General features: G+C 41.0%; 1 protein-coding gene across 7 annotated transcripts in view; it reads left to right on the plus strand.

The window, feature by feature from the left end:
* The window catches only part of gria4b (glutamate receptor, ionotropic, AMPA 4b), a 142227-nt gene that overhangs the window by 109120 nt on the left and 7266 nt on the right, over positions 1-25841 (plus strand). For all 7 annotated transcript variants that reach the window (XM_034293242.1, XM_034293240.1, XM_034293238.1 and 4 more), the window contains exons 10-13: positions 7528-7734; positions 9717-10090; positions 19509-19707; positions 20662-20909. In XM_034293242.1, the coding sequence (XP_034149133.1) occupies positions 7528-7734; positions 9717-10090; positions 19509-19707; positions 20662-20909 (1028 nt within the window). The remainder of the gene's footprint in view (positions 1-7527; positions 7735-9716; positions 10091-19508; positions 19708-20661; positions 20910-25841) is intronic.

The raw sequence follows: 25841 nt of genomic DNA on the forward strand, positions 1-25841 counted from the left end.
CTATAGACTGGCTGAGGGAGATGACCGTCAACTCCTTCTAATGTCACTCAAAAACCATAGGATGACATCAAGTGACCTACAAAAAGAATGGCAAATAGCAGCTGGGATGATGTGCACAGCGAGGACGATTCGAAACAGGCTCCTAGGGGCAGGGCTGAAGTCGTGCAAAGCTAGAAAATAGCCCTTCATCAATGAGAAGAAGAGCCAGGCTGAAGTTTGCAAAAGACCATAAGGATTGGACCATAGAAGAATGGAGTAAGGTCATCTTCTCTGACGAGTCAGATTTTTTGCTTAGCCTAACACCTGGTTGTCTAATGGTTAGACAGAGACCTAGAGAGACCTACAAGCCACAGTGTCTCACGCCCACTGTGACATTTGGTGGAGGATTGTGATGATCTGGGGATGCTTCAGAAAGGCTTGAAGCGGGCAGATAAAAAATCAAGGATATTCCACTAAATATTGATTTCTGAACTCTTCCTAAGTTAAAACATTAGTATCTTGTTTGTGAAAAATGTATGTACATTTGTTTTCTTTGCATTATTTGAGGTCTGATTACAATGCATGTTTTTTTGGTTATTTTGACCAGTTGTTATTTTCTACATATAAATACTCTAAATGACAATATTTCTATTTGGAATTTGGGAGTAATGTTGTCAGTAGTTTATAGAATAAAACAAAACTGTTCATTTTACTCAAACACATACCTATGAATAGTAAAACCAGAGAAACTGTGGTTTCTTAATTTTTTCCAGAGCTGTATATTACCAATTCTCCAAGGGTATGCAAACTTTGAGCACAACTGTACATCTCTCCATCCTCCCTTCTGACAGACCCATCCTCTCTGGAATTATCTTTTAATTCCCAATCATGTTACAGACCGGTTGCCAATTTCCCTAATTAGTTGTGTGAAATTCCATCAGATTTCGTTTTTTAACAACTTTTCCAGTCTTTTGTTGCCTCTGTCACAATTTGTTTGAAATGTGTTGCTGGCATCAAATTCAAAGTAGGCATATATTTTTCAAGAAACAATAAAATGCCCAAAACAAAATGCCCAAAGACAAAATTTGATATGTTGTCTTTGTACTATTTTCTATTAAATATAAGGTTAAAATTATTTGCTCATCTTTGCATTCTGAGTCCCAGCTTTTTTGGAAACAGGGTTGTACAATCTGCCACTTACTTTCAATGCCCAAAACAAATCTTCCAAACATTGTTCTTCCCAACTGAAAACAATCATATTTTCATACTGTATATTACTAATACTAAATATACAACAAAAAAAAAAAAATTAAGATATATACCAGTTTGCATTATGTCTTAAAGCATACTGGTGGCTTTGGAAAGTAATACATTTTCTCCATATTTTGTGGTGCTATAAATTAAATTTAGAATTGATAAAATGTATAATTTTTGCCATGAATCTTCAAACAATACCCAGTAGTGATGAAAAGGAATTTTTTTTTTTTTGAAATGTAATAGCTCATGTACATAAGTATTCAGATCCTGTGACACCCACAACATCCACTGTGCCAGTTTCTAGGTTTCCCCATTCCATGTCACCTCTTTATTGAGCACACATGTTCACAATTTATAATCACCCCTTCCTATGTGTGTATAAATAGATCCTATGCCTCCACCAGCTTTGGTTCTTCTTGGGTATGACTTCTACCAGCTTTGAGTCTTCTTGGGTATGCCTCCACCAGCTTTGCATCTTCTATGGTATGCCTCTACCAGCTTTGTGTCTTCTTGTGTATGACTCTACCAGCTTTGTGTTTTCATGGGTATGCCTCTACCAGCTTTGCATCTTCATGGGTATGCCTTCACCAGCTTTGTGTCTTTTTGGGTATGCCTCTACCAGCTTTGTGTCTTCTTGTGTATGACTCTACCAGCTTTGCATCTTCATGGGTATGCCTCCACCAGCTTTGTGTCTTTTTGGGTATGCCTCCACCAGCTTTGTGTCTTCATGGGTATGCCTCTACCAGCTTTGCATCTTCATGGGTATGCCTCTACCAGCTTTGCATCTTCATGGGTATGCCTCTACCAGCTTTGCATCTTCATGGGTATGTCTCTACCAGCTTTGCATCTTCATGGGTATGCCTCTACCAGCTTTGCATCTTCTAGGGTATGCCTCTACCAGCTTGGTGTCTTCTTGGGTATTCCTCCACCAGCTTTGCGTCTTCTTGGGCATGCCTCTACCAGCTTTGAGTCTTCTTGGGTATGCCTCTACCAGCTTTGAGTCTTCTTGGGTATGCCTCTACCAGCTTTGAGTCTTCTTGGGTATGCCTCTACCAGCTTTGAGTCTTCACTGGATCTGGGTTTTGGCAGTTTCTCCCATTCTTTCTTACAGATCAGTTCACATACTTGATGGGGAACATAAATAAAAAGCAGCCTTCAGGCCTCTCCAAAGGTGTTCAGTGGACTTTAATAAAAGCTGACGTGCTCACAGGCACTATGGGATGTAATGGGACCTTATATAGCCTTTTTAAATCATATCCAACCAATTGAATTTGCCACAGGAGGACTTCAAGGCCATAAAGTTCTAGAAACATCTAAAGGATGAACAAAGTTCAATTTGGAGTATCATGGCAAAGGGTAACAATTCTTAATTGGCACCAATTAATTTAAAACATGCTTTTGCTTTGTCATTACGAGGTGTTTTGTGTAAGAAAAATATTCAATCATTTAATGTAATCAAGAACACAATAAGTTTAGTTTCAGTGCCAATAAATAGCTTGAAAGCTCTTTCTAGCAGCATTAATAAAGTAGCACTTTGATGCTGCTGTACACTCTGTATTAGTACTGTTTGTATCTATCTAGCCAAACTGTCATTCTGTGTTGCTATACTCATTGTTCATTGTGTACATATCCATTGTGTTACAATATTTATTGGGATGCTGGCCTTCTAGGCAGAGTTGTTCATCTGTCCATTGTCCATATATATGTATACAGTATCACACAAAAGTGAGTACACCTCTCACATTTTTGCAAATATTTGGTTATATCTTTTCATGTGACACTGAAGAAATGACACTTTGCTAAAATGTCAAGTAGTGAGCGTACAGCTTGTATAACAGTGTCTATTTGCTGTCCCCTCAAAATAACACACAGTCATTAATGTCTAAACCGCTAAGTGAAATGTCCAAATTCGGCCCAATTAGCCATTTTCCCTCCCCGGTTTCATGTGACTCGTTAGTGTTACAAGGTCTCAGGTGTGAATGGGGATCAGGTGTGCTAAATTTGGTGTTATCGCTCTCACACTCCCTCATACTGTCACTGGAAGTTCAACATGGCACCTCCTGGCAAAGACCTCTCTGAGGATCTGAAAAAAGGAATTGTTGCTCTACATAAAGATGGCCAAGGCTCCCATAAGGAAGCCTCTTCTAAAGATGATGCACAAGAAAGCCCGCAAACAATTTGCTGAAGACAAGCAGACTAAGAACATGTATTACTGGAACCATGTCCTGTGGTCTGATGAGACCAAGATAAACGTATTTGGTTCAGATGGTGTCAAGCGTGTGTGGCGGCAACCAGGTGAGGAGCACAAAGACAAGTGTGTCTTGCCTACAGTCAAGCATGGTGGTGGGAGTGTTATGGTCTGGGGCTGCATGAGTGCTGCCGGCACTGGGGAGCTACAGTTCATTGAGGGAACCATGAATGCCAACATGTACTGTGACATACTGAAGCAGAGCATGATCCCCTCCCTTTGGAGACTGGGCCACAAGACAGTATTCCAACATGATAACGACCCCAAACACACCTCCGAGACAGCCACTGCCTTGCTAAAGAAGCTGAGGGTAAAGGTGATGGACTGGCCAAGCATGTCTCCAGACCTAAACCCTATTGAGCATCTGTGGGGCATCCTCAAATGGAAGCTGCAGGAGCGCAAGGTCTCTAACATCCACCAACTTGTGATGTCGTCATGGAGGAGTGGAAGAGGACTCCAGTGGCAACCTGTGAAGCTCTGGTGAACTCCATGCCCAAGAGGGTTAAGGCAGTGCTGGAAAATAATTATGGCCACACAAAATATTGACACTTTGGGCCCAATTTGGACATTTTCACTTGGGGGTGTACTCACTTTTGTTGCCACCGGTTTAGACATTAATGGCTGTGTGTTGTGTTATATTGAGGAGACAGCAAATTGACACTGTTATAGAGGCTGTACACTTACTACTTTACATTGTAGCAATGTGTCATTTCTTCAGTGTTGTCACATGAAAATATATAATCAAATATTTACAAAAATGTGAGGGGTATAATCACTTTTGTGAGATACTGTACATCCCAAATTAGTATTCAGTTTATTTTTATAGCACAGCCTGGCTAGGGTGCAGTTTAGCAGAAGAATGGTAATTTGCCAATTCCACTTTGCCCATTATAAAATCATCTGTGGACAGCAAACTTTCCCTGAAGATACGGCCATGACTTGCCGATGCAACACAACCTACATCTTATGAATAAATAAAATGCCAGCCTGGAAGGGAAAGATTTGAGCCACATATAAATGAGGCATTTCCTTGTAAGCATTCAAAACATTTTAACTACTCTCAATAGAAATATTTATAAGCAATTCCCCACACCCACAACATTTCACCTGATTTAATTTATTAAAATATAAAGGTATTGGGCAAAGGTACAATGTCCATTGTTTCTCATTCTAACAAATTACATTACTCTGGAAAATGGCCAAATGCATATTGATGAGGAGCTCAACATCACACTACCCAAGCACATTTGAATTGACAATAAGACAATGTTTATGAGTCAGCTTGGCAAGTGTGAGTCAGTTTTTATAAATACACTTCTTTCACAAAAGCTCTTTTCAAGGGCAAATATCAGAAAACACACTCTGGAAATGAATGTATTAACTAGGCCTCAAAACCATTGTTCATTATTTAAGTATCTAGAATTATGAAAACACCTTTTTGTACTTAATTACAATATGTTGTTAGAAAATTACTTTTTCAATATAAAAGTGTTGCTTTAATACAGCTTAAGTGTATTTTCTGTTTGTCTCTCATAAATTACAAATACTAAAAACAATTCTGATGTAGTTGACCAGACTTCTGATATCAAAACCAATAAAGTAAATATTTTTTAAGTACTTTACTCAAAATAAAAAATAATATTGGCTGACCAAGGATTCTAAATATAAGGTTGTAGCGACTGGAGCAGCAAGTAGCAGTTTTTACTGTGCATGTCATGTCCTGGCTGGGGGCCTCTAGGTAGCTCTGCGCTGCTGTTTTGGTCTTTCCCAATTAGAGGCAGCTGGGCTGCATTGCCTCTAATTGGGGACCCGATTTAATTTGCTCTGTTTTTCCTGAGTGTGTGGATCATTGTTTCCATCAGATGTGTTTGTTTCAGTTTGCGGTTTGCTGCGCCTTTTGCTGTTTTCTGTTTGATTTGCAAAGTAGAACATTAAAAGGATGTTTCCTGTGACCGTGACAGTGGACCAGTGTGATTTTGTGCTTTAATTGTTGGTAGATTGTAATGAAACAAAAAAAATCAGCAATATTTAATAGCAAATTTAATAGTATTCATGTGGGAAATGATCTGAGTAAGTTAAACATGGGCAACGCCATACCAGTCAAAGCTTAAGCTGCATTAATAGGATTCTTGGTAATAGGCAAGAATCTTCATGTTCACATACGTATGTATGTATATATACAGTATCTCACAAAAGTGAGTACACCCCTCACATTTTTGTAAATACTTGATTAAATCTTTACATGTGAAAAAATGACTCTTTCCTACAATGTAAAGCAGTGAGTGTACAGCTTGTATAACAGTGTAAATTTGCTGTCCCCTCAAAATAACACAACACACAGCCATTAATGTCTAAACCGCTGGCAACAAAAGTGAGATGTGAAAATGTCTTCAGTGTTGTCACATGAAAAGATCAAATCAGATATTTGTAAAAATACGAGGGGTGTACTCACTTTTGTGAGATACTGTAACTAGCTTACCTAGATTAACTGAATGACCATTATTCGGTGATGGTCTTGGTCCGCAGCTGTCCGCAGTGCTGCTCTGGCATGTATTCTTCAGTATAAGTATTCTGGTGCTTGAACAGGTGCTGGACCACTTGTCAAACCTCTCCTGAGGACCCCATCCATTCCATGTATTAGATGTATTCTAAAGCCATTACATCTGAATCTACATGCATACTAATATTAAGCCCTTGACTAGTTGATTCAGATGGGCTGGTACATGGCTGGAACAGTTTTGTGAGACATCTGTGGGCCCCCAGGAGAGGTTTGAAAACCACGGGCCTAATGGACTGACTTGATAACAGACAGCTCCTGCACCTATTTCATCCCAAGTCAAGCACTGGCCATAACTCTTTTACACACATAACCAACTTTGCGTACTATCACCTTTTACAGTGAGCCTTGAGGAAGTACGACCCGGCACTTTTAGTATGGAGCGTCCTACAAATCAAAACCCCTACCTTGAAATAAGATAATAGCAATGTTGTAAGCTGCCTGTACATAATTAATTTAAATCGGCTACTTTTTTCCTTTAAAATATTGCTTTTGCAACAGACTGTTGAGGTGTTTCTCAGTAAATAATAGAAAATGGTTTCCTGTTCTTTCTTTTGATTATACCTTTTTATGATTACCTATTTACTTTTAAAATCATTTTTTTTCAAAATCTGTCAAATTATCTCTTAATTTTTTGTCTGTCTCTGTCTGTCTCAGTTTCTTTCTCTTCTGTCTCTTTCACTCTATACCCCTCTTACTGTAGTACACACAGAGCACTGTTGTAATAATAGCTTGTGTGTATCTTGACAAATGTGTACTGTGTGTAATGTTTGGTCAGCATCCCCATATTTATAGAAATGCAGTCGTGTGCCTCTGTGCAACATCATAGCACATTGAAACCTTTATTCTTTGTTCAAATGTGCAGGCCTATTTCTTGGTCATGTTTTCAACAGACATGCGTCTGTGCACGGTTGTCCGCTATCTGTTTGTTATATGTCTGTTTTTGAGTGAAAGAACAAAGCTAATCCAACAGCAAAATTGGTTGAAATTAAAAACAAAAAACAAAAAACTACTTGTAAAGGTAAAACCACAATCATGTCAATTGGCCCAAGTTTAAAGAGGGGCAAATTAATGTAATCTGGGTTCCAGCATGGTGCAGCAGTTTAAGGCACTGCATCACAGTACCGCTGCATTGGAAACCAGTTATCCTGATGTTGGTCTGGATTGCCTTGCTTTGTTGCACTCTAGTGCCTCACTGTGGCGGGTAGGGCGCCTGCAATCTAAATTGAGTTTGTTAGCAAGAGAAGGGTTCTACTCCAAGTGTGTACAATTTGGCATTGAGTTACTGCTATGAGGCAAGGCTCCCATTATCAATCATTGGACACCACTTAATTGGGAAGAAAAGACTGGTAAAAATTTGAGGACCAAAAAATTGCTCATTAGGAGCTGATTTTAGTTGTACTTGCTGGTATGGTGACTGCTTGTGACTGGCTGGCCTGTTTGCCAGTTTGACTGTGTGGTCCCTGTGGTGTGTTTCACTCTGTAGGAGGGTCCCTATGTCATGTTGAAGAAGAACTGGGAGTTGTACGAGGGCAACGATCAGTATGAAGGCTACTGCGTGGACCTGGCCTCAGAGATCGCCAAACACATCGGCATCAAGTACAAGATCTCTATCGTGCCTGACGGGAAGTACGGCGCCCGGGACCCGGAGACCAAGATTTGGAACGGCATGGTTGGGGAGCTGGTGTACGGGGTAAGGGGGACTGGAGGAGGGCTGTATGTTTTGTGTTGTGTTTGTGCATGTCTGTGGGTGTCTGTTGACATTTGTGAAGGCTTAGGGACCTTCCAGGGCTCTTACGGTGCAGAAGCAAGCTGTGAACCCAGAGCTTAGCCTGTCAGCACTTTCCTGTCTCTAAGACCTTGCCTGGTGACTATTCACCCTCTGACAGTCCATTTTTAAAGGTCTCCTCATAGTTCTGTCCTGTCATGGACTTTAATGCATCTTCAATGCAAGCCGATCTGTCATCTTAGTACATTTATGCTGAGGACGAGGGAATTTGTATCTCTGTTTTTCTCTCTCTCCGTCTTTGCAACGTGTCGGCTTGCTGTAATATATTAAAAATAGTTATTTTTTGCCGATTAATCCTGAATTACCCACAGCCGATACCCAGGCAGGCAGGGTCGGAAGTCTCGCTAAGTCTACAACAATTAGCTGGTTTGTGGATTTGCTGCGAAGAAGCAATGCACGCTCTCTTTCAGGGCTGTTTCCAATATTGTCTGTCTTGTGATGTAAGCATATTTCTCCAACAGCGTTATTTAATCTCCTTCTCCTTCCGACATTCTGCCTTTTGAATTAATCCGCTGGTATTAGAGACTCCCTGTCTTCTGTTCCAAACTTGATCATTATAAGATGTGTTTAATCAAAATAAGATCTAACTTAAATGACAGGAGGCAGGAAGTGGAGGAACAGGTGATTGTGGATGTTTGCCAGGTGATTGACATGCTTAGTGATTGTGTCAGATAGGAGAATAGATACTGAGATGTGTGAATGATGAACTGGGTTAACTAGAAGGACCGAATTCTCAGGCCATATTTATCAAGGATCTCAGCAGGGTTTGGCCAGTAGATGATTTCATGTCGAAACATACATTATTGACACCTTTCAGTTTTTTTCTATTAATTTGAATTTAGTTTAAGTTTGTACCACTTGAGAGAATCTGACTCCAAGTCAGAGACCTTTAAGACGTGTGTGATGGATAATCTTTGCTTCTAATTCTTTCTCTGGGACTTAAGTATACCTTTTTGGTGCTGCTCACTTTATAATATTATTTTCAAATTGAATGTGCTTAAAGAATACCCTTGATTTTGCGATTATTTTGTAAGCTGCAAAATGAGTATGAGAGGCTATGCCTTGCAAATTTTAAAGCAGTGCTGGAAATGTTGCTTGAGGACAAATGTGTCTGCTTTTGATGTATGGTTTGTGCTAGCTTGTTGACATTTTTCTGTGTTGGTGTATATTTTGTATTTGCTAAACGTTCATGATGTAAACCGCTAGGGTCCACTTGCAATATGTTTTTTCCTGATTGAATAAGGGGAAATACAGTAAAACTAGAGTCGCTATCAGAGCTCACCTTAAACTACTCTTGGCACAGAACTCACAATACAACAACTTCCTCTGCCTCTTAAAGGCCAGGCTTACCACAGTAGATATCATGCTTGAAATGGCTTCCTAATGACTAACATTAATAGAAGATAGCTTGTAGAATCACATTGGATCTTCAGACAGGACCCAGAGGAAATGACAGAACTTACATTATCTAGAGTCTATATCTGGCCTCAAATCTTAACCATATGTTATACAGACTAGCTGTTTACAGTACAACAAACAATCACTTTCAACCTTTAAGAGGTAATCTGTCCCCAAGTTAAACACTCTAAGTTCAAAACTAGCACAGTCCTCTCCCATTACCACTGGCAGTTGGTGGCAACAGAGTAAAGCCATTTATGCCATCCGTCTTGGCATTGGCTGATGGCAGTCCAGCTCACACTCACTCACTTTATTGTGTGAAGTCTCCAGTGATGTTTAGTTTACCGTGAGGTACTGTTATGTCTAAGATCTTTTTTTGTCTACAGTTTTTTGTCTACAGGGTTTTGTCTTCACTTCCACCAGCTGCCTTGATAACCCTCCAGTCCAAAGGCTAACCACCCCCTCCCTCTCCTACCTCCCATGTTCAGAAAGCGGAAATCGCTGTGGCCCCGTTGACAATCACACTGGTCCGGGAGGAGGTGATCGACTTCTCGAAGCCCTTCATGTCCCTGGGCATCTCCATCATGATCAAGAAGCCCCAGAAGTCCAAGCCCGGGGTGTTCTCCTTCCTGGACCCGCTGGCCTATGAGATCTGGATGTGCATCGTGTTCGCCTACATCGGCGTCAGCGTGGTGCTCTTCCTGGTCAGCCGCTTCAGCCCGTACGAGTGGCACACCGAGGAGCCCGAGGAGGGCACCGACGGTCTGCCCAGTGACCAGCCCCCCAACGAGTTCGGCATCTTCAACTCCCTCTGGTTCTCCCTGGGCGCCTTTATGCAGCAGGGCTGTGACATCTCCCCCAGGTGAGAGACAGATAGTGATTGCTGCTAAGAGTGCATGAGCTGCTACTACAGTACGTGCGTGCTGGTAATGTAATTCTATCCGAACGTCGCCGGTCTATACGCGATACATTCCATACACGTGACCCATCAGAGTTCTTCGCTGTGTTGTTGGCTCTGGGAAAACCTGTCGAAACCGGTTTCAATCACTGGCTGAGTCTTTTCACTGTCTGTTGCAGAACTAACATAATTACTCCACACTGTACAATTGTAATTTGCACTCTCATATTCTGTGACTTTAAAGTTGCTGTTTTATATCAAATAAGTGAATGTAGTAGCTAAAAAATATTGGCCTGTGGTTAGTAATAATTAAATTTGTCTTTGTTCATAGTTTAGCCACTATCTCTGCTGTGCTTTGTAGTGTGTGTGTGTGTGTGTGTGTGTGTGTGTATACATATGTCTGTTTCAGCACTTTTATTGTCTGCTTGTCAGTGATTTCACTGCTGTACCGTAGTCTATGTATTTTTCGGTCAATTCCATTTAATTTCCATTCAACTCCCCTCTGATTGAGATGTTACCTCTGAATAACACTGAGAGGAAACTGGACTTTAACTGCACTTCCTGAATTAACTTGAATTGACCCAAACCCTTGAATTCTGTGCTATGTTTCATACCCTGTCATTCTATGTTCGACAAGCAAAGGGTACGTCTTCTAGCTGTTGTCCTATCATCAGCCTCAAACAAATATTTCCCGCTCATCCAGTGCTATATGTCATAACCTCTGGGTTAAGGGTCAAGCATTCTGTTTCTCTGTAACACACCTCTCTGCCCACTCACCATCTGCTTCTTCTGCTTCTGATCTGTAGGGTTTGTGTAGCTAAATGTATAGAGGTTTAATGGCAGACATGATATGAAACATATTTGAGATGTAATTAATTTAGTTTACACTTCTAAGACAATTCAATTTACTCTGTTCTACAAAGAAAACTAAATCAAGCACAGCTCTAACTATTTGAAAGATTAATGTATTTTAAATCGATCAAATACGTTTTTTTCAGTCTGCTTGTTGGTCCCTGGAATCCCTAGTCAGTGAAGGATGGCTAACTGAGCAATATGACACTAGCATTACAGTTACAACAATAGGACTCCTATAAGTATGCACACCGCCTCTTGCAGTCATGTCATATCGCTGAGTTTCAGCATCTACATATACAGCTCCGGAAAGAATTAAGAGACCACTGCACCTTTTTCCAAAATTGTCAAAAAGGAAGGTTTTTATTGAGGAACGGAAGGGTTCAAATTAAAAGACCACTGCAAATTTAACGCTTCTGTTCCTCACTCAAAACTTTTTTGGAAAGGAAAGAAAGTTAAAAAAATTTCCAGAGCTGTATATTTTATCTAACTCTCTTGGTACTCTACCTATCTACCCTGACCTTGAGTTGTTTGAATGCCATAGGGGACGGAATCCACAGTGATCCATTTATCTTGGCTACATCCTGGGGAGCTGAGTGGAAACTTCCAAACCATGGTAGCAAAGCTGCACCTCAAGCCACAACCAGGTGTCTAAAGCCAAGCGACATGGTCTGTAATAAATTTGTGCACTTATTTGAGAATATACTGTTCAGCTTTTTCCACTCCATGTATGGAATTCTGACGATGCAAAAATGCTAACTCAAGACTGCAGCCGGAAGTAATTCATGGATTATTATGGATTCTGTCTCCAATGGCCTTCAGATAGACAGAACTCGAGGTTAGGATAATTTTACCTACATTTTGACTTTGTATAGACTATACTTTTAAGCTCTAAGTTTATTTTAAGGTTCATATAATAGAGTCTTTAAACTTAAGAATGAAAAAAGGCAGACAGGAGGAACCAAAACCAGCCTGTATTTTTCAGTCTTCCTACGCAGGACCAGAGAAGAGGCTTTCTCACAGTGGACCCTAAGGTACTTCAGACTGTCGAAATGATAGAGCCTGTTACATGTTTCCTGTAACGTCCTATAGCCACTCTACCTCAAGGGCGCTATAGTGGGCCTATGATTTTGACTGTAGTTCACGTCATTATAACAACTTATTTCCATGAGAAGGAATCCTCATTCACCATATACTGTAAGACGTTGGAAAACAGCGATGTTTGATTATCTAGACAACTTACAGAAGAGGATCTGGGTCAGGAGCCAGATAAGGAGCTCTAGTCCACTCTGTCTGACCATCTACATTCCCACTGTTACAGCCACCGTAAAACTACCTAAACACAGTGTCGACTGTGCCAGACCATCAAGTCAGGACCTATCACTGCCAGAACTCTACATTTATTTATTTATTTTCCAAGCACTTTATGATTCAATTTTGAATGGAAAGCTCTGTTATTATTATGTTATGTTGCTGGTAATTGGTTTAGTCAGTGATTCATGCTGTAGATTTATTCTTTACACAGTTAGGTCTGATTTAGAGCAGTCTCCAGCCTGGGGACAAGGTCTGTCCCGTTCCATCACCCAAAGAACTCTTGTCATTTCGGAGGTCAGCTGAAGTTTAGCAGCTACATTGTGAAAACCCAGATAAGATCGTCAAATCAGAACGTCACCTTTAATATTCTAATAAATAGTCAGCTCCTGCATGTGTTTCTATGCTTTTGGGGGATTTTGTCTGCCACGGTAAGCTCTCCAAAATCCAGGTGGGCAGGTCATTTCTAGCTACCTATGCCTGAGTTAGTGCTTGACACGGTGCTTCACTCACTCACTCACTGGCCATTCCTGCACACCTTGTTTCCTTTCACACTGCAGAGTTGCTTGGGGTTGGCCAGCAGCAGCAGCTGAAAGTAACCAGCATGCTGACATGTAGCCTAAACCAACTACCGCTGAACTCCTGCCCTAGATACCCCACATACACCGTGGATAGGCCCCAGAGTTAGAACAGTGGAATACAGGGACATTTTAACAGGTGGTTGTGACTCAAGAGCTGTTGCCTAGTCTTTTGTTTTGTATTTTCTCTGGTTTTTATCAGTTAGCTATGCTAGCTGAATATGTCCGTGTTCATTGCAATAGCTTAAATTCAGTGGACATGAGTTCTTTTTTGGGGTAGATCTTCGGTATCACCATTTCATACAGTCCCAGAAAATATGTAGAATTTCATGACACTAGCTTTGAAACCAAAAAAAAGTTTTTCCAGCCCATGGCAACATTAGTATAGTTGCAGGAAATTGGCTTAAAATATCAAAAACAAAAATGTTTAAAGTTGCAGGAAAATGTTCTCTCTGCAATCATGGGGAAGGGCCACTAAAATGTTTTGCTGCAACTTAGTGGGCCCCCCAAACCAAATCTTGCTGAAGCCTCAAGAAGGCAAGGGCCAGCCCGAAAACATCTTACACTGATGACAAACACCAAGGGGAGACGAAGACCCAGTGGTGAGATGACTGATAATCTAAAGATTATCTGCTACTGAAGTTCCGTCCTTTATCATAATGAAGGTTAATCCTGCTTCTCTGACACACACACACACACACACACACACATCTCCCTTAGGTGCCTCATAATAATTAATGCAGTAATTTATATCCCTGTGTGCTGGTTTTCTATGGTAACGCTTGGTCTCCATAGCAACGGGAGTGGGAGCAGGGAGAGTGTGAGTGAAGTGGTGACATGGGAGTGCCTTAATGGACAATAAATCCACATTTAGCAGAACTAAAGACATGCTGTGTCCCAAATGACAGCCTATTCCCTATATTTTTCACAACTTTTAACTATTGAAGGAACTGGAATTTGACCTGTTTTAATCAATTCCAACTAGTCGATTAATTAATATAACAAATTATTTTAATGTCTAAAGAGAGTATTACAATTACAGTACAAGTATCAAAGATACAATTTCTCAGGAGATTCAAGAAGGAAGGAAGAGCAAAGATGCAGGCAGAAGGAAGGAAAATGCAAGAGAGGGCTTCCCCAAACCCTGCTCTGGAACTAAAGGCATGGGGGTTGGTTTACTGAACAAAGGATAACAAGCTAGTCCTGAAAAATAGACCTTTATTAATTAGGGACACATTCCGATCTGTTCTGGGGCCATCTCATGAGACAGAGTGGTGTTATCTCGAGAAGCTACCTAGCAAGACAATAACAAGCAAACACTTTTATCCCTGCGTTCACAGCTTACAGAAACATCTCTAAACCATTAACATTTCAATGATTGCCTACTAGGACAGAAAGTAAGTACATAGGTAGACATATCTATACTAAATTCACTATCTGCCCTGGTCAGAAGTCGTGCACGACATACGCGATAGGAAGCAATTGGCCAAACATGCCATATTATGTATCGACTGGACAGATACTGCAATATTAGGAGTCACATTGTTATCAGAAAACAATTAACTTTACATTTCTGCTTTAATGAATTATGGAAACTCGATCTTGGGTCTATTCAACATAAAATTGTTTATTTCTTATAATTTATTCTTGTGAAATTGATTAAAAGCATTCATTACCAAACGGTAACGCTGTGAGATAGTGGATCTGCAATTAAAGCGGGAGGAGCCTGAAGGAAATTGCAAAATACATTGATATCATCATTTTTTTCATTATTTTTGGTGATATTAGCACGACTAATATGATACTGGTAACATAAACAATGCTAGTTATTGACCTATATGTGATAAAAACAGAACTTTCCATTTGACTATTTGAGGACATGTTAAGTGACACAGTAGGCGGTCTTCCTCCAGTTTGATTTTATTGAGCCGGTGCAGTTGGTCTGGACCACCCCACCTGTGGTGAGCGCTGGTTGCTTCAGTATTCCCTACCATCCATGTGAATATTATATTGACCAGACTGCATTACCTGGGAGGGAGTGTGATGCTGAATTTGTACTGCCTCATGTAGAGTCAAATTGTTTTCCAGGTGTTCAATTCTTAATAAGGGCAGCAATGGAGCGGTCGGGGTGGGGATTGCATTAATAAATAAAGCACCGGTGGTTCGTTTTGAGCCATATCATCTTTGGAACAGACACACCTCTTCAAGGTCAATCTTAGCAAGAGCGTTGGCTCTCCTCTATCATTCTAACTCTCTGTCTCTCAATTCAGTTTAAATGTATATTGCTTTATTTTGCCATAGCACGTAGCAAATAAGGATTACGTCAAAATAACAAAAAAATCTAGTTAAAAATAAACATTACACTCAGAAACATTTCTAAATTATAAAAGCAGATACAGTGTTCTGTTATAAGCCATGTACAGTGTTACACATCTCTTGTCATGGCAACGGGTCACCGATCTGCAGCTGTGGGAGGAACTGGAGCTCCTACTGTACTCCAACTGTCCAGGTCTGAATATGGTGGTTTTCGACAGCAAGGAAATGCTCACTAAGTCTGTACATATTCAAGGCATTTCTTCATTTTGGTTTAGTCACAGTATTCCAGTGTGTACTCTCTGTTTAGGGCAAGGAAACAAATGTTTGAAATGGTTGTCTTTTGGTTTTCTAATGATGTGAATGGGGTTCTCTCTTTCAGTCTCATGCTTCTTTCTCTCTCACATTCTGTTTTTCTCTAACTCCATCTCCTTTCCTTTATTTAGCATAATGTGTGTATTAATGCTTTTTCCCTTAATCCCTTTGGCTTCCTTCTTACTCTCTCTTTCTCTCTCTCTCTTTCACTTTCTCTCCTTTTCTCGGTTTGGTCTCCCTTAACCCAGTTCTGCAGTCAGATCCATATTCAGTATTTCTTATACAACCTTGCTGTAATGGAGCCTTAATATTCACATGGCAAAAAATGCTTCATCAAACATTATTTAAAAAACTTTACATTGGCAAAAATGGCTTCAATTAAGCAATGTGAAAATATGTTGTTTTTAACAAGACAGAAAATATTGAAGTTGCATTGTCTTATTCAGACATAATGACAAATCAGAGCATGCCTGATATTCGTGTTCTGTGATTTATCACAGTTTTCTCTGAGAATTGTGCCTGAAGTTTTTCTGTCTTGTAACAACCTGGGTTTTCTGTCCTGTAACAAATTTTTCATCAGATCTGCTGACTGATTCTTTTTTACTTGATTCGGGCATTTTGCTTAATTTTTAGGAAGCAATTTTCCGGCCCTGTAATATTTCCACAGCCCTGCTGTTGTGCCATATTATACATGACATGCTGTGATGCTAATTAACTGTCCACAATACGCTGTTCATGCCGACTTCAAATAATGTATGTGGACAGACACACACACACACACACACACCAAAAACACACACGGTAGTTGACATAGTGTATGTCTGAAGTAATTGGGGGGCTTCCTATTGAAATGTCAGTACAGTTGATGGACTAGAACACGCAGAGAGGACTATGTGCAGATTGGGATTTTATTAAAACGAAGTGTTTTCATTCAAGTTAAGCGTTTTTTTTCTAAGCTGAGGAAATAGGCCTCCATGCATTACATTTAAATGACTACTGAAGATTGTGTGATTAATCCGTCATCTCATTCACTTTAGTTAAAGACTCAGCAGTGACAGGAATGTAAATTTGTGTATTCATGTGTGTGTGTGTGTAATATGATCAGGGGAAGTTAAAACTAGCTTCATGTATGCCTTCAGCATGTGTTTCAACAACGTGTGGGTGTGTGTGTGTGTGTGTGTGGGAGTAACCCCATTTATTCAGTACTGTTGGTTGTGTCTGCTGTATGAGTTAGACTGAACCAGCCTGATGATTGGCCAACCCTTTGCTGCTTCCTGTTTGAGTAAAACTGAACCAGCCTGATGATTGGCCACCCTTTTGCTGCTTCCTGTTTGTGTAAGACTGAACCAGCCTGATGATTGGCCACCCCTTTGCTGCTTCCTGTTTGAGTAAGACTGAACCAGCCTGATGATTGGCCACCCCTTTGCTGCTTCCTGTTTGAGTAAGACTGAACCAGCCTGATGATTGGCCACCCCTTTGCTGCTTCCTGTTTGAGTAAGACTGAACCAGCCTGATGATTGGCCACCCCTTTGCTGCTTCCTGTTTGAGTAAGACTGAACCAGCCTGATGATTTTCCTACCCAGCCCTTCCTCCCTGCCTGACCTAACGCATGAGGACACAGGAACGAGTCACCACTCAAGTCTAGGAATGGTATCCTAGTCAGTACTACTGTTAACCAGGGCCGGCACACAGTGACACACACACACACTCACACACAAGCACTCACACTTACACACACACACTTACACACACTCTCTCACACATACACGCACACCGTGACGTCGCCAGTCTTTCCGTCTCTCCCTTTAACTCAGTGGTCTGGCTCCAGTCACCCATGTAACGTTGATGTTAAACCCAGGGTTAGACTGTACCATTCCCCATCCCAGGGGGGGGCTGCCGTTTGGCCATGATGACCCATCCCCTGATGACAACCCTTCCCAGCTCCCCTTCTCCCCCTGGCTGGCCTGGACCATCAAGGCATGCCGGTCTGTCACCATGGATGAAAGTCACTGGAGTCACCTCGGATCAACGCAAACCGAGGAGAAAAACACTGAGAAAAATAAGAAGAGGAAGAAATAGAAAGTCCCTTGGTCCTCAATATAGAGGAAAGGAAAGAGAGGGAGAGGAGAGAGAGAAAATGAGGAGTTTGAGTCAGACAAAGAAAGGCTGAAATGGAAACAAGGGAGTGTGTCCTCTGTCATTAAGCTCTGTCAATATTACTCTACTACAGCATTATCAATCACAACATTACAAAGACAACACTGTCGCATGACAGAAAAACTATAAGAACAAAGAATGAAATTATTAGTAAAAAATAACGATAATAATGATAAAAAATTATGATAAAAACAAACAGGATTTATTATTAACAAACAAATGATGAAACTAACAGGATGCATTAGTAACAAATACAAGATATTATTAATAAACACAAGATAATATTAGTAGCAAACACCCACTGTAGGACACAGAAAAGCCACTTGTACGTAATTGCCATACAGAAAAGAGACGAGTAACAGGGAACAGATGTTGGTTAACCTCCTGGGAGAAACAGTGAACAACAACATTGTTCAATGTTGACGATTGGCCAACAACAACATTTGTAGTAAAACTGACAAGGTTTAATACATCAGTCATTAGCAGTCATTAAAGAGCCTCATGGCCGTGGGTAAACATTACCTCGTGAACCTCTCTGAGGAACGTTTAGGGCAGGATGAATCTGCTACTGAAGATGCACTTCTGTTTCACTGAGCCGGTCTGAAGTGGGTTGGGACTGGCCATGGTAATGTGTATAATGGCTTGCAGCTTTTTCATGATAATGTCCTGCATAGACTCTAGGCTGTATCTGATTGTGGAATTTGCTTTCTTAATGATTTTTGCCAATAAACAGAAAACCCCAAATGTTACACACTGGGAGTGCCGATTCAGAGCCTGTTATGACCAAGACCATTGTTGTGACAGCAATTTAAGTTACATAAAATTAACATAATATGTAAATACGATGTTCTATTCATACTAACTACGATGAAGTCTCGCTAAGCTTTAAGGCTCAACACATTAACCAGACCTCTGACCCTGGAAGGCATATAACTTCACTGAAAATGTTGTTGCGTGGTGACTAACTGCCCTTTCAACATGACACTGGTGCTGGTGACTGTAGAAGGGTTTTGTGTCAGTGTGAGATTTTTAGTTGCTTGTAGGCTACAAAATATACAAGAGTTTGGTGAATTGTAATTCTTGCTATATATATCTGGCATTTAAAACTGAGTTTGGCTCAAGGAGTGGCTACGCTAGCCAAGAGGGGTGCTATACTAATTAACAAAAAAATAATGAGTTGTCCACATGCTCTCGTAAACTAAATATGCAAAATAACAGCCTAGACTTCTTCAATGAGTTACACACATTTAGAACCTGCAACACAGTGGCGGCAACAGGTTCTGTATGAAGGTTCTGTATGAAGGTTCTGTATGTCATTTCTCCACCCATTTCCACCCACCCACATACTGTTTTTATGCTCAGTCCACTGTTATTGTTTTTATTTCCCTTATTCCTTTTGTTATAAATTTTTGCCCCAACAGGCCAAAACTAATTCCTTGTGTTGTGAAACTTACTTGGCAATAAAACTCTTCCTGATTCTGATTAATGGTACCTTGTTTAACAAAATCTGTGAAATATGGCTCTTCTGAATTTTGTTGAGAGAGGACACGATCCAGCAAGGCTAGAATAGAAGAGCATCTGGGCTGGGTTTGAACCCATGCTGACTCTGGTATACTTTACCTGCGGCTGCAATTCACACTCACTATTTCATATAGCTGCTGGATTTCTATTCATTCCTAGATCTTTGTATTATTGATGCATTCTCTGTCACCCTTTCACCCTCCTTCCCTCACTTTTCCCCACACGTACACCTTTTCTCCTCCCCCACTCCTTGTCATTTTTCTCATTTTGCTGCGACACTTCCCATTTTCTCCTCCCTCCTCCTTCCCTCTCCTTCCGCCTCCTCTTCTCCCCAGGTCTCTGTCTGGACGTATAGTGGGGGGGGTGTGGTGGTTCTTCACCCTCATCATCATCTCCTCCTACACGGCCAACCTGGCTGCCTTCCTCACCGTGGAGCGGATGGTGTCTCCCATAGAGAGTGCCGAGGACCTGGCCAAGCAGACAGACATCGCCTACGGGACCCTGGACTCTGGCTCCACTAAAGAGTTTTTCAGGGTGAGTAAAGCCTCAGACGGGACACCAGCTGTGTCTGAATGCTGTTATTATGCCCTTGTCCTATAATTAGGCAATAGATGGTAGGAGAAATTTGAGAAAGGATGAGCAGTGCGGGACTGGTTAGCAAACACACACACACACACACACACACACATCACTCCATGTGTAGAAAACCAAATATGTTCAGTAAATGACACATTGATTTGAGGAGCAGTGTGTGTTTTACAGTGATATTATTCAGTGGCTGCTCCATCCTCCAGCTGTACCTCTGTTCTGCACTAACCTTCCATGTCTCCTCTCCGTTTGGCTATGACATCTATATCTGCCCTTCATTCAACCTTTCCCCACCCCTCTAATCCCTCCCCCGTGCACCTCCACCCCTCCTCCATCCTTCCCCACCCTTCTAATCCCTCCCCCATGCACCTCCACCCCTCCTCCATCCTTCCCCACCCCTCTAATCCCTCCCCCATGCACCTTTACCCCTCCTCCATCCTTCCCCACCCCTCTAATCCCTCCCCCATGCACCTTTACCCCTCCTCCATCCTTCCCCACCCTTCTAATCCCTCCCCCATGCACCTCCACCCCTCCTCCATCCTTCCCCACCCCTCTAATCCCTCCCCCATGCACCTTTACCCCTCCTCCATCCTTCCCCACCCCTCTAATCCCTCCCCCATGCACCTTTACCCCTCCTCCATCCTTCCCCACCCCTCTAATCCCTCCTCCATGCACCTCCACCCCTCCTCCACCTTCCTCCACCCCTTCTCTCCCTTTCCTCAAAACCTCCCCTCCCCTCGCAAACCTCCTCCACCCCAACCCCGTTCTTCCACCCGCTTCTTCCACCTCCTCCACCCCTCCTCCACCTTGTTTCCCCTTCCTCCGCCCCTCCTCCCCATTCCTCCGCCCCTCGTCCACCCGTCCTCCACCCCTTCCCCATCGGTACCAAACCAACCGCAGAGGTCAAAGATCGCAGTCTATGAGAAGATGTGGGGCTACATGAAGTCAGCTGAGCCGACGGTGTTTACCAAGACCACAGCGGAGGGGGTTGTTCGCGTCCGGAAGAGCAAAGGGAAGTATGCTTTCCTACTGGAGTCCACCATGAACGAGTACACGGAGCAGCGGAAGCCCTGCGACACCATGAAGGTCGGCGGCAACCTGGACTCCAAAGGATACGGAGTGGCTACCCCCAAGGGTTCACTGTTAAGGTGGGTGGAGTAGTATAACAATATGTCAAAGATGTGCGTGTTGTTATGTTATTCCACCTTCCCTGGCGTGCTGCCTGAATAAGTATAATAACGCTCATAAAACGCTCATGTAATACATGTTTTTTTTTTTTTTTTTTTTGGCCAATATCTTATGCATAGTGGTGGTGAAGGAAAAGGCAGTGGCTTTCACGTTAGTGTTTGGTGTTATGTGGCATGGTATGCAGTCATGGCAACAGTTGCTTTTTTTCCAGATCTACTTGGTTGTCAGGTAATGTTTGTGCAGCTTTATGTCGGTGTGTCCGTGGAAGTTTACACAGCATGATAATACTGAAATGCGCTAGCTCTAAGCCTGTATTACTCTAAAATATTACTGTGAACACATTTTGCTGAATTCTAGTAACATTTCTAATATTTCTGGATTTCTTGATTATTTTTTCCTGAATCCAGGAAAGTTCTGAACTGGGATTTCTGGAAAATGTGGGAATGTTTGAAAAGTTACTGGAATGGTATCACCTTATATTCCCTCCAAAGGGAGTGGGGTGGTATTATGAACCAAGGCGTAGAGAATGTCATGTTAGACAGTGGTGTGATGTTAATGCGAGTCATGTGAATGCTCAGTCCTGTCTGATGTGGCAAGCTTCTACAGTTGCTTTATACACAGTGGAATTTACAGACCTGCAAAAATACTATTTACTCACCATACAGACTTGCATTTTCACTTGGTCAAAACTAGAAATTCCCATCTATCAAAGAAAGAAACAAGAAAATCTCATCTATCATAAGAACTAAAATAGAAACTCTCATCTATCATGAGAACAAAAATAGAAACTCCCATTTATTAAAAGAGCATGACCAGAAACTCTCATCAGAAGAATAGCAGCCAGCTCATACTTACTGTATACTGTAGAACTGAAAGATTTAATAGATTCTAGATTGAGTGAATGTGCATGTGTGTGTGTGTGTGTGTGTGTGTGTGTGTGTCTATGTGTGCCTGCATCTACTGGATAACATTTTCATTAATCCATTGCCAAAGGACTGATAAAAGATAACTTGCATTTTCACAGTCTTTCCAACTTTCCTTTGCAGAAAAGACACAGCATTTTTTTGTTTAATCAGGAGAAACCTATTGAGACCAGGGTCTTATTTTCATCAGTGCCCTGAGTACAGCAATACAGTAAACACAACAGCGCAAAATAATCGCTCTAACGAAAAAAGCTTCCAGTATTACAACAACAGCAATCTCTCCATTAAATAACAGTTGTACCGCTCATCTATTTCACTAATACCAGAGGTTCAAACTGTCATAGCAACAACAGAGAATCAAGACACACGACACTGCAGGCTGTTCCAAGATCGTCAAAGCTATTTCCTTGTTTTATTCATTTCAAAATTCATTAAGAATGAATATCTAAATCTTGAATGACTGAATAGTCAAACCCATCGTTATGGCAAGTCAAAATGAGTTCAGAATAAACATACACATAGTTAATTAGAGACTTATCTGTGCAATAATATAATTTAATGACTATCTTTGTACTATCTTTGTAACAACCACATATATGTACCCAACACCTACTTCAAAGACCAAGAATGTTTTTCAATACCTCACGAAGAGGGAACTACAGAATAAATCCCTATGATAGGAAACTGAGGATTAATTATCAACACTTTTTTAAAAGGAGGCCTGGACAGAATAATAAATAAATATCCGGTTTTTGGCACGGCACTGATGCTAGAAACTCTATAGGAATGTATAGCTACAGACTTAACAGAGAAAATGGCTTTCTAGCAATGATCAACAACAAAGCTTGATGAATTTGATAAAATACTGGACAATCCTTGTGTGTAAAAAGGTACTCATCAATAGCAGACCCATAATAAGGACACTATAAGAACAAACCGGACATGTTATTAACCAACACTGGAAACACATGGACACATACAAAGCACTGATCCCATGTTAACTTTAGAGAGATCTCAGTGTAGTCTACCAACTCCATCTATGTTGGACCTCGTTAAGCCTCCTCTCAGTCAGTCAATCTATCAAAATGTTTTCTAACCATCTCTGGTCCTATCTCTAAAGACAGATGTTGATTGCTGACATATTTGCATTAAATGTTTGGTGCCCATGATCAATAGCAAAAACAAACAACATTCACAGTTGAAAGATGCACCGTGTCATTTATAATTCCACTGAAACTGTGTTGGATTCCTGCATCATTTATATTTGGGAATGTACAGGCATGTCATGAAGCCTATGTTCTGTCTGTTGTTATTTCAGTCAGCTAGCTAGTTATATCAATGGATTATCTGCACTGCAGCAGTGAATCTGCCGTAAAAAGGTAAAGTATACGCTCTGGTTTGATAGATAGCCTGAATTGAAAAGCGATTGAGGTGTTAGTTTCACATGCTGCTATCAGCTGGGTTTGTCTCTTTGGGACCAATACACATCTTTTCATAGTAAAAAAAGTGGAACAATCAGATATGCTTTTCACGGTCAAACTTATAATACTTTGACTAACCCGATAACATATTGAAGTAAATTGCCCTGGCCATTGTCTTTCAGTTCAAAACATTAGATTTATACTGGAGTTTTTAGGCAAAAAAGAGTATCTGGAAAATGAGTAATCAGGAAGTTACTTGGGCATTGCTGAACACACATACACACACTAAACTAACATCCATCCAACTCCATTTGTTCCCTGTCTGTAAATTCCACTGAGTGCTTGTCTTCAACAGTGGGGTTTTGCAATGCAAAACATTGTGATTCCTCAACTCCTGCGCCCCGTGTCCCTCATTCTGTCCCACGTCCTTCTGGAAAAGGTCAAAGGGACTCGAGAAACGTCTGTGCCGAAATCGAGGGTGGACGGCAATGTGCCTGTTTGAAAAGAGATGTTCCCTCTCCCTTCACAAGTCATCAAGCAAATATCAGTGATAAAAAGAATTGTTGTTAGTCATGCTAGGGTGCACTGGGGCCCACAACCGTACGGGTTAAATTTGCATTGGTTGCCCTAAATAAATGCAGACAGGATCCTGCATGCCACGTCCACTAAATATTTGCAGACTAGGTCCTGCGTTCCTGCATGCTTTTGGTTGTTCACATTGCTCATTCTGCGTGTGGATATACACTGTGATCAGATCTTCTTCTCATCTCCACGTTGTGAGTCCGTGGCTCCCGAAGGCACAGTCTGATGCACGTGACGATGCACAACAGGCCACTGTTTACAAGACATTTCATGGTTGAAACACAGCTTATTGCTTTAAATATGTGCCACCTTCTCTCCACTGACAAAGTCAGAGTCGATTCAAATTTGGCATATTTCCAAATTCTTCTGCAGTAGGATGAACAAATTTGTTAATAGTCTTTACTTATTACTACTGACTTGTGTGGTAGTCACCAAGCTTGGTTCAGACAATGCTGTAAAGGTGAGTGGCTCTATATAACAGCACCTGCTGAATTACTCAAATTATAAAGGACTTCTCGTCCGCTTCTCGGTTTCTGGATCATAGAGAGGACAGAGAGACTTTTATCTAATTAATGAAAGGCCTGATAGTGACCATTTTCTGGTTTCAACATGCTCATCTGTGTTCCATAGTCGAGAAAGGGGAACACAGATGTTTGGTTGATGCATACAGCATCTTAGCAGAGAAATCCAATTCTTAACTTCTGGGAAGTCCACTTGTGCAGCATGCAGAGCAGCTATCATATCAGACAAGGCTGCTATTACACACGGCAGTAATCCTAAACCAACTATTTAATTGTTTTTACCTTCTCCTCGCATTAGCATTTACCACTATATTTAGTTTCACTAATGTTGCTTTTAGTTTAAAAAAAAATTGTTACAACATTACTGGCATAATTGAAAAAGATTAGTTATAAAAAAAAACATTGTATTCAATAAGTAATACAAGTCCTGAGCTTTATAACACACTCAAAAGATTAGAAAATTACATTGTTTCATACTAATGCAATCGTTAAGATAAAGAACCATTGCATTACATGTGCAGTTGAATAGTTTGACACAGTCTGCACCTTCAAACTGGTAATATGTGTAAAATAGAAAACACTGAACTTTAACTAGATTTATATTCAGTTTAATAGCAAAATATATAGGCTACGATCTCTATTTTAGTGGGCATACAGGCTTTTCTGCATATGCACCTCTTTCTCTGTAAAACCCAGCTAGGCCAAAGAGTTCAATTTTCATGCCATCCAGCCATGGCACGGGTTCCTGTCCAAGAGTCAGTACCGTTTAGCATACTTCTGGCATTTACTGTACATATGTTTGGTTACATGAAAATCTAGTCATTGTTAAAATCACAACAGATGTCTTTGCCCTGACTTGTTGGCCACACACAGCAACCTACAATATTTTGTGTTAAGTTGGTGTGAATTTAAAAGCACCAATGAAGAGTCAAGAAGGATATCAAGAATCTGGATATGAAATGTGGAGGCGTGGTCTGTGTTTTGAAACATTTTAGCAAAGGCATGGTGCAGTTTTCCTGGCAAGGGGAGGTGTGTATAGGCTTTTGAAACAGGATGAACAATAATTCTGATCTCCATCTTTGTAAGAACAAAACAATACTATTTACTAAACCAAATATTTTTCTCTGAACAAATGTGTTAGGATCCATTGAGCTCAGTGTTTGCATTACTTATTGTAGACAGTCTATTTTTGCTCATATTTAAGGTGCCAATAATGAGGGAACATTTTCGTCTTTGTTGATGTGCACTTGATTTTACTGCAAAGCAGAGTTGAAAGGCACTGAATGCATATGGACAAATCTCTCTTGATGCAAGTTTTACTTCTGAATCAAAATATATGTACGTACGTATGCCAAAATGACATTTCCCACTGGGCCCTGTCGAGGTACTCCTGTATTTAGGGAACCACAGGGCGCTGTCTGACACGTACAGGTTATGTAGAGATA

This window comes from Esox lucius, chromosome 7, assembly GCF_011004845.1.
Source record: "Esox lucius isolate fEsoLuc1 chromosome 7, fEsoLuc1.pri, whole genome shotgun sequence".
Classification (NCBI taxonomy): Eukaryota; Metazoa; Chordata; class Actinopteri; order Esociformes; family Esocidae; genus Esox; species Esox lucius.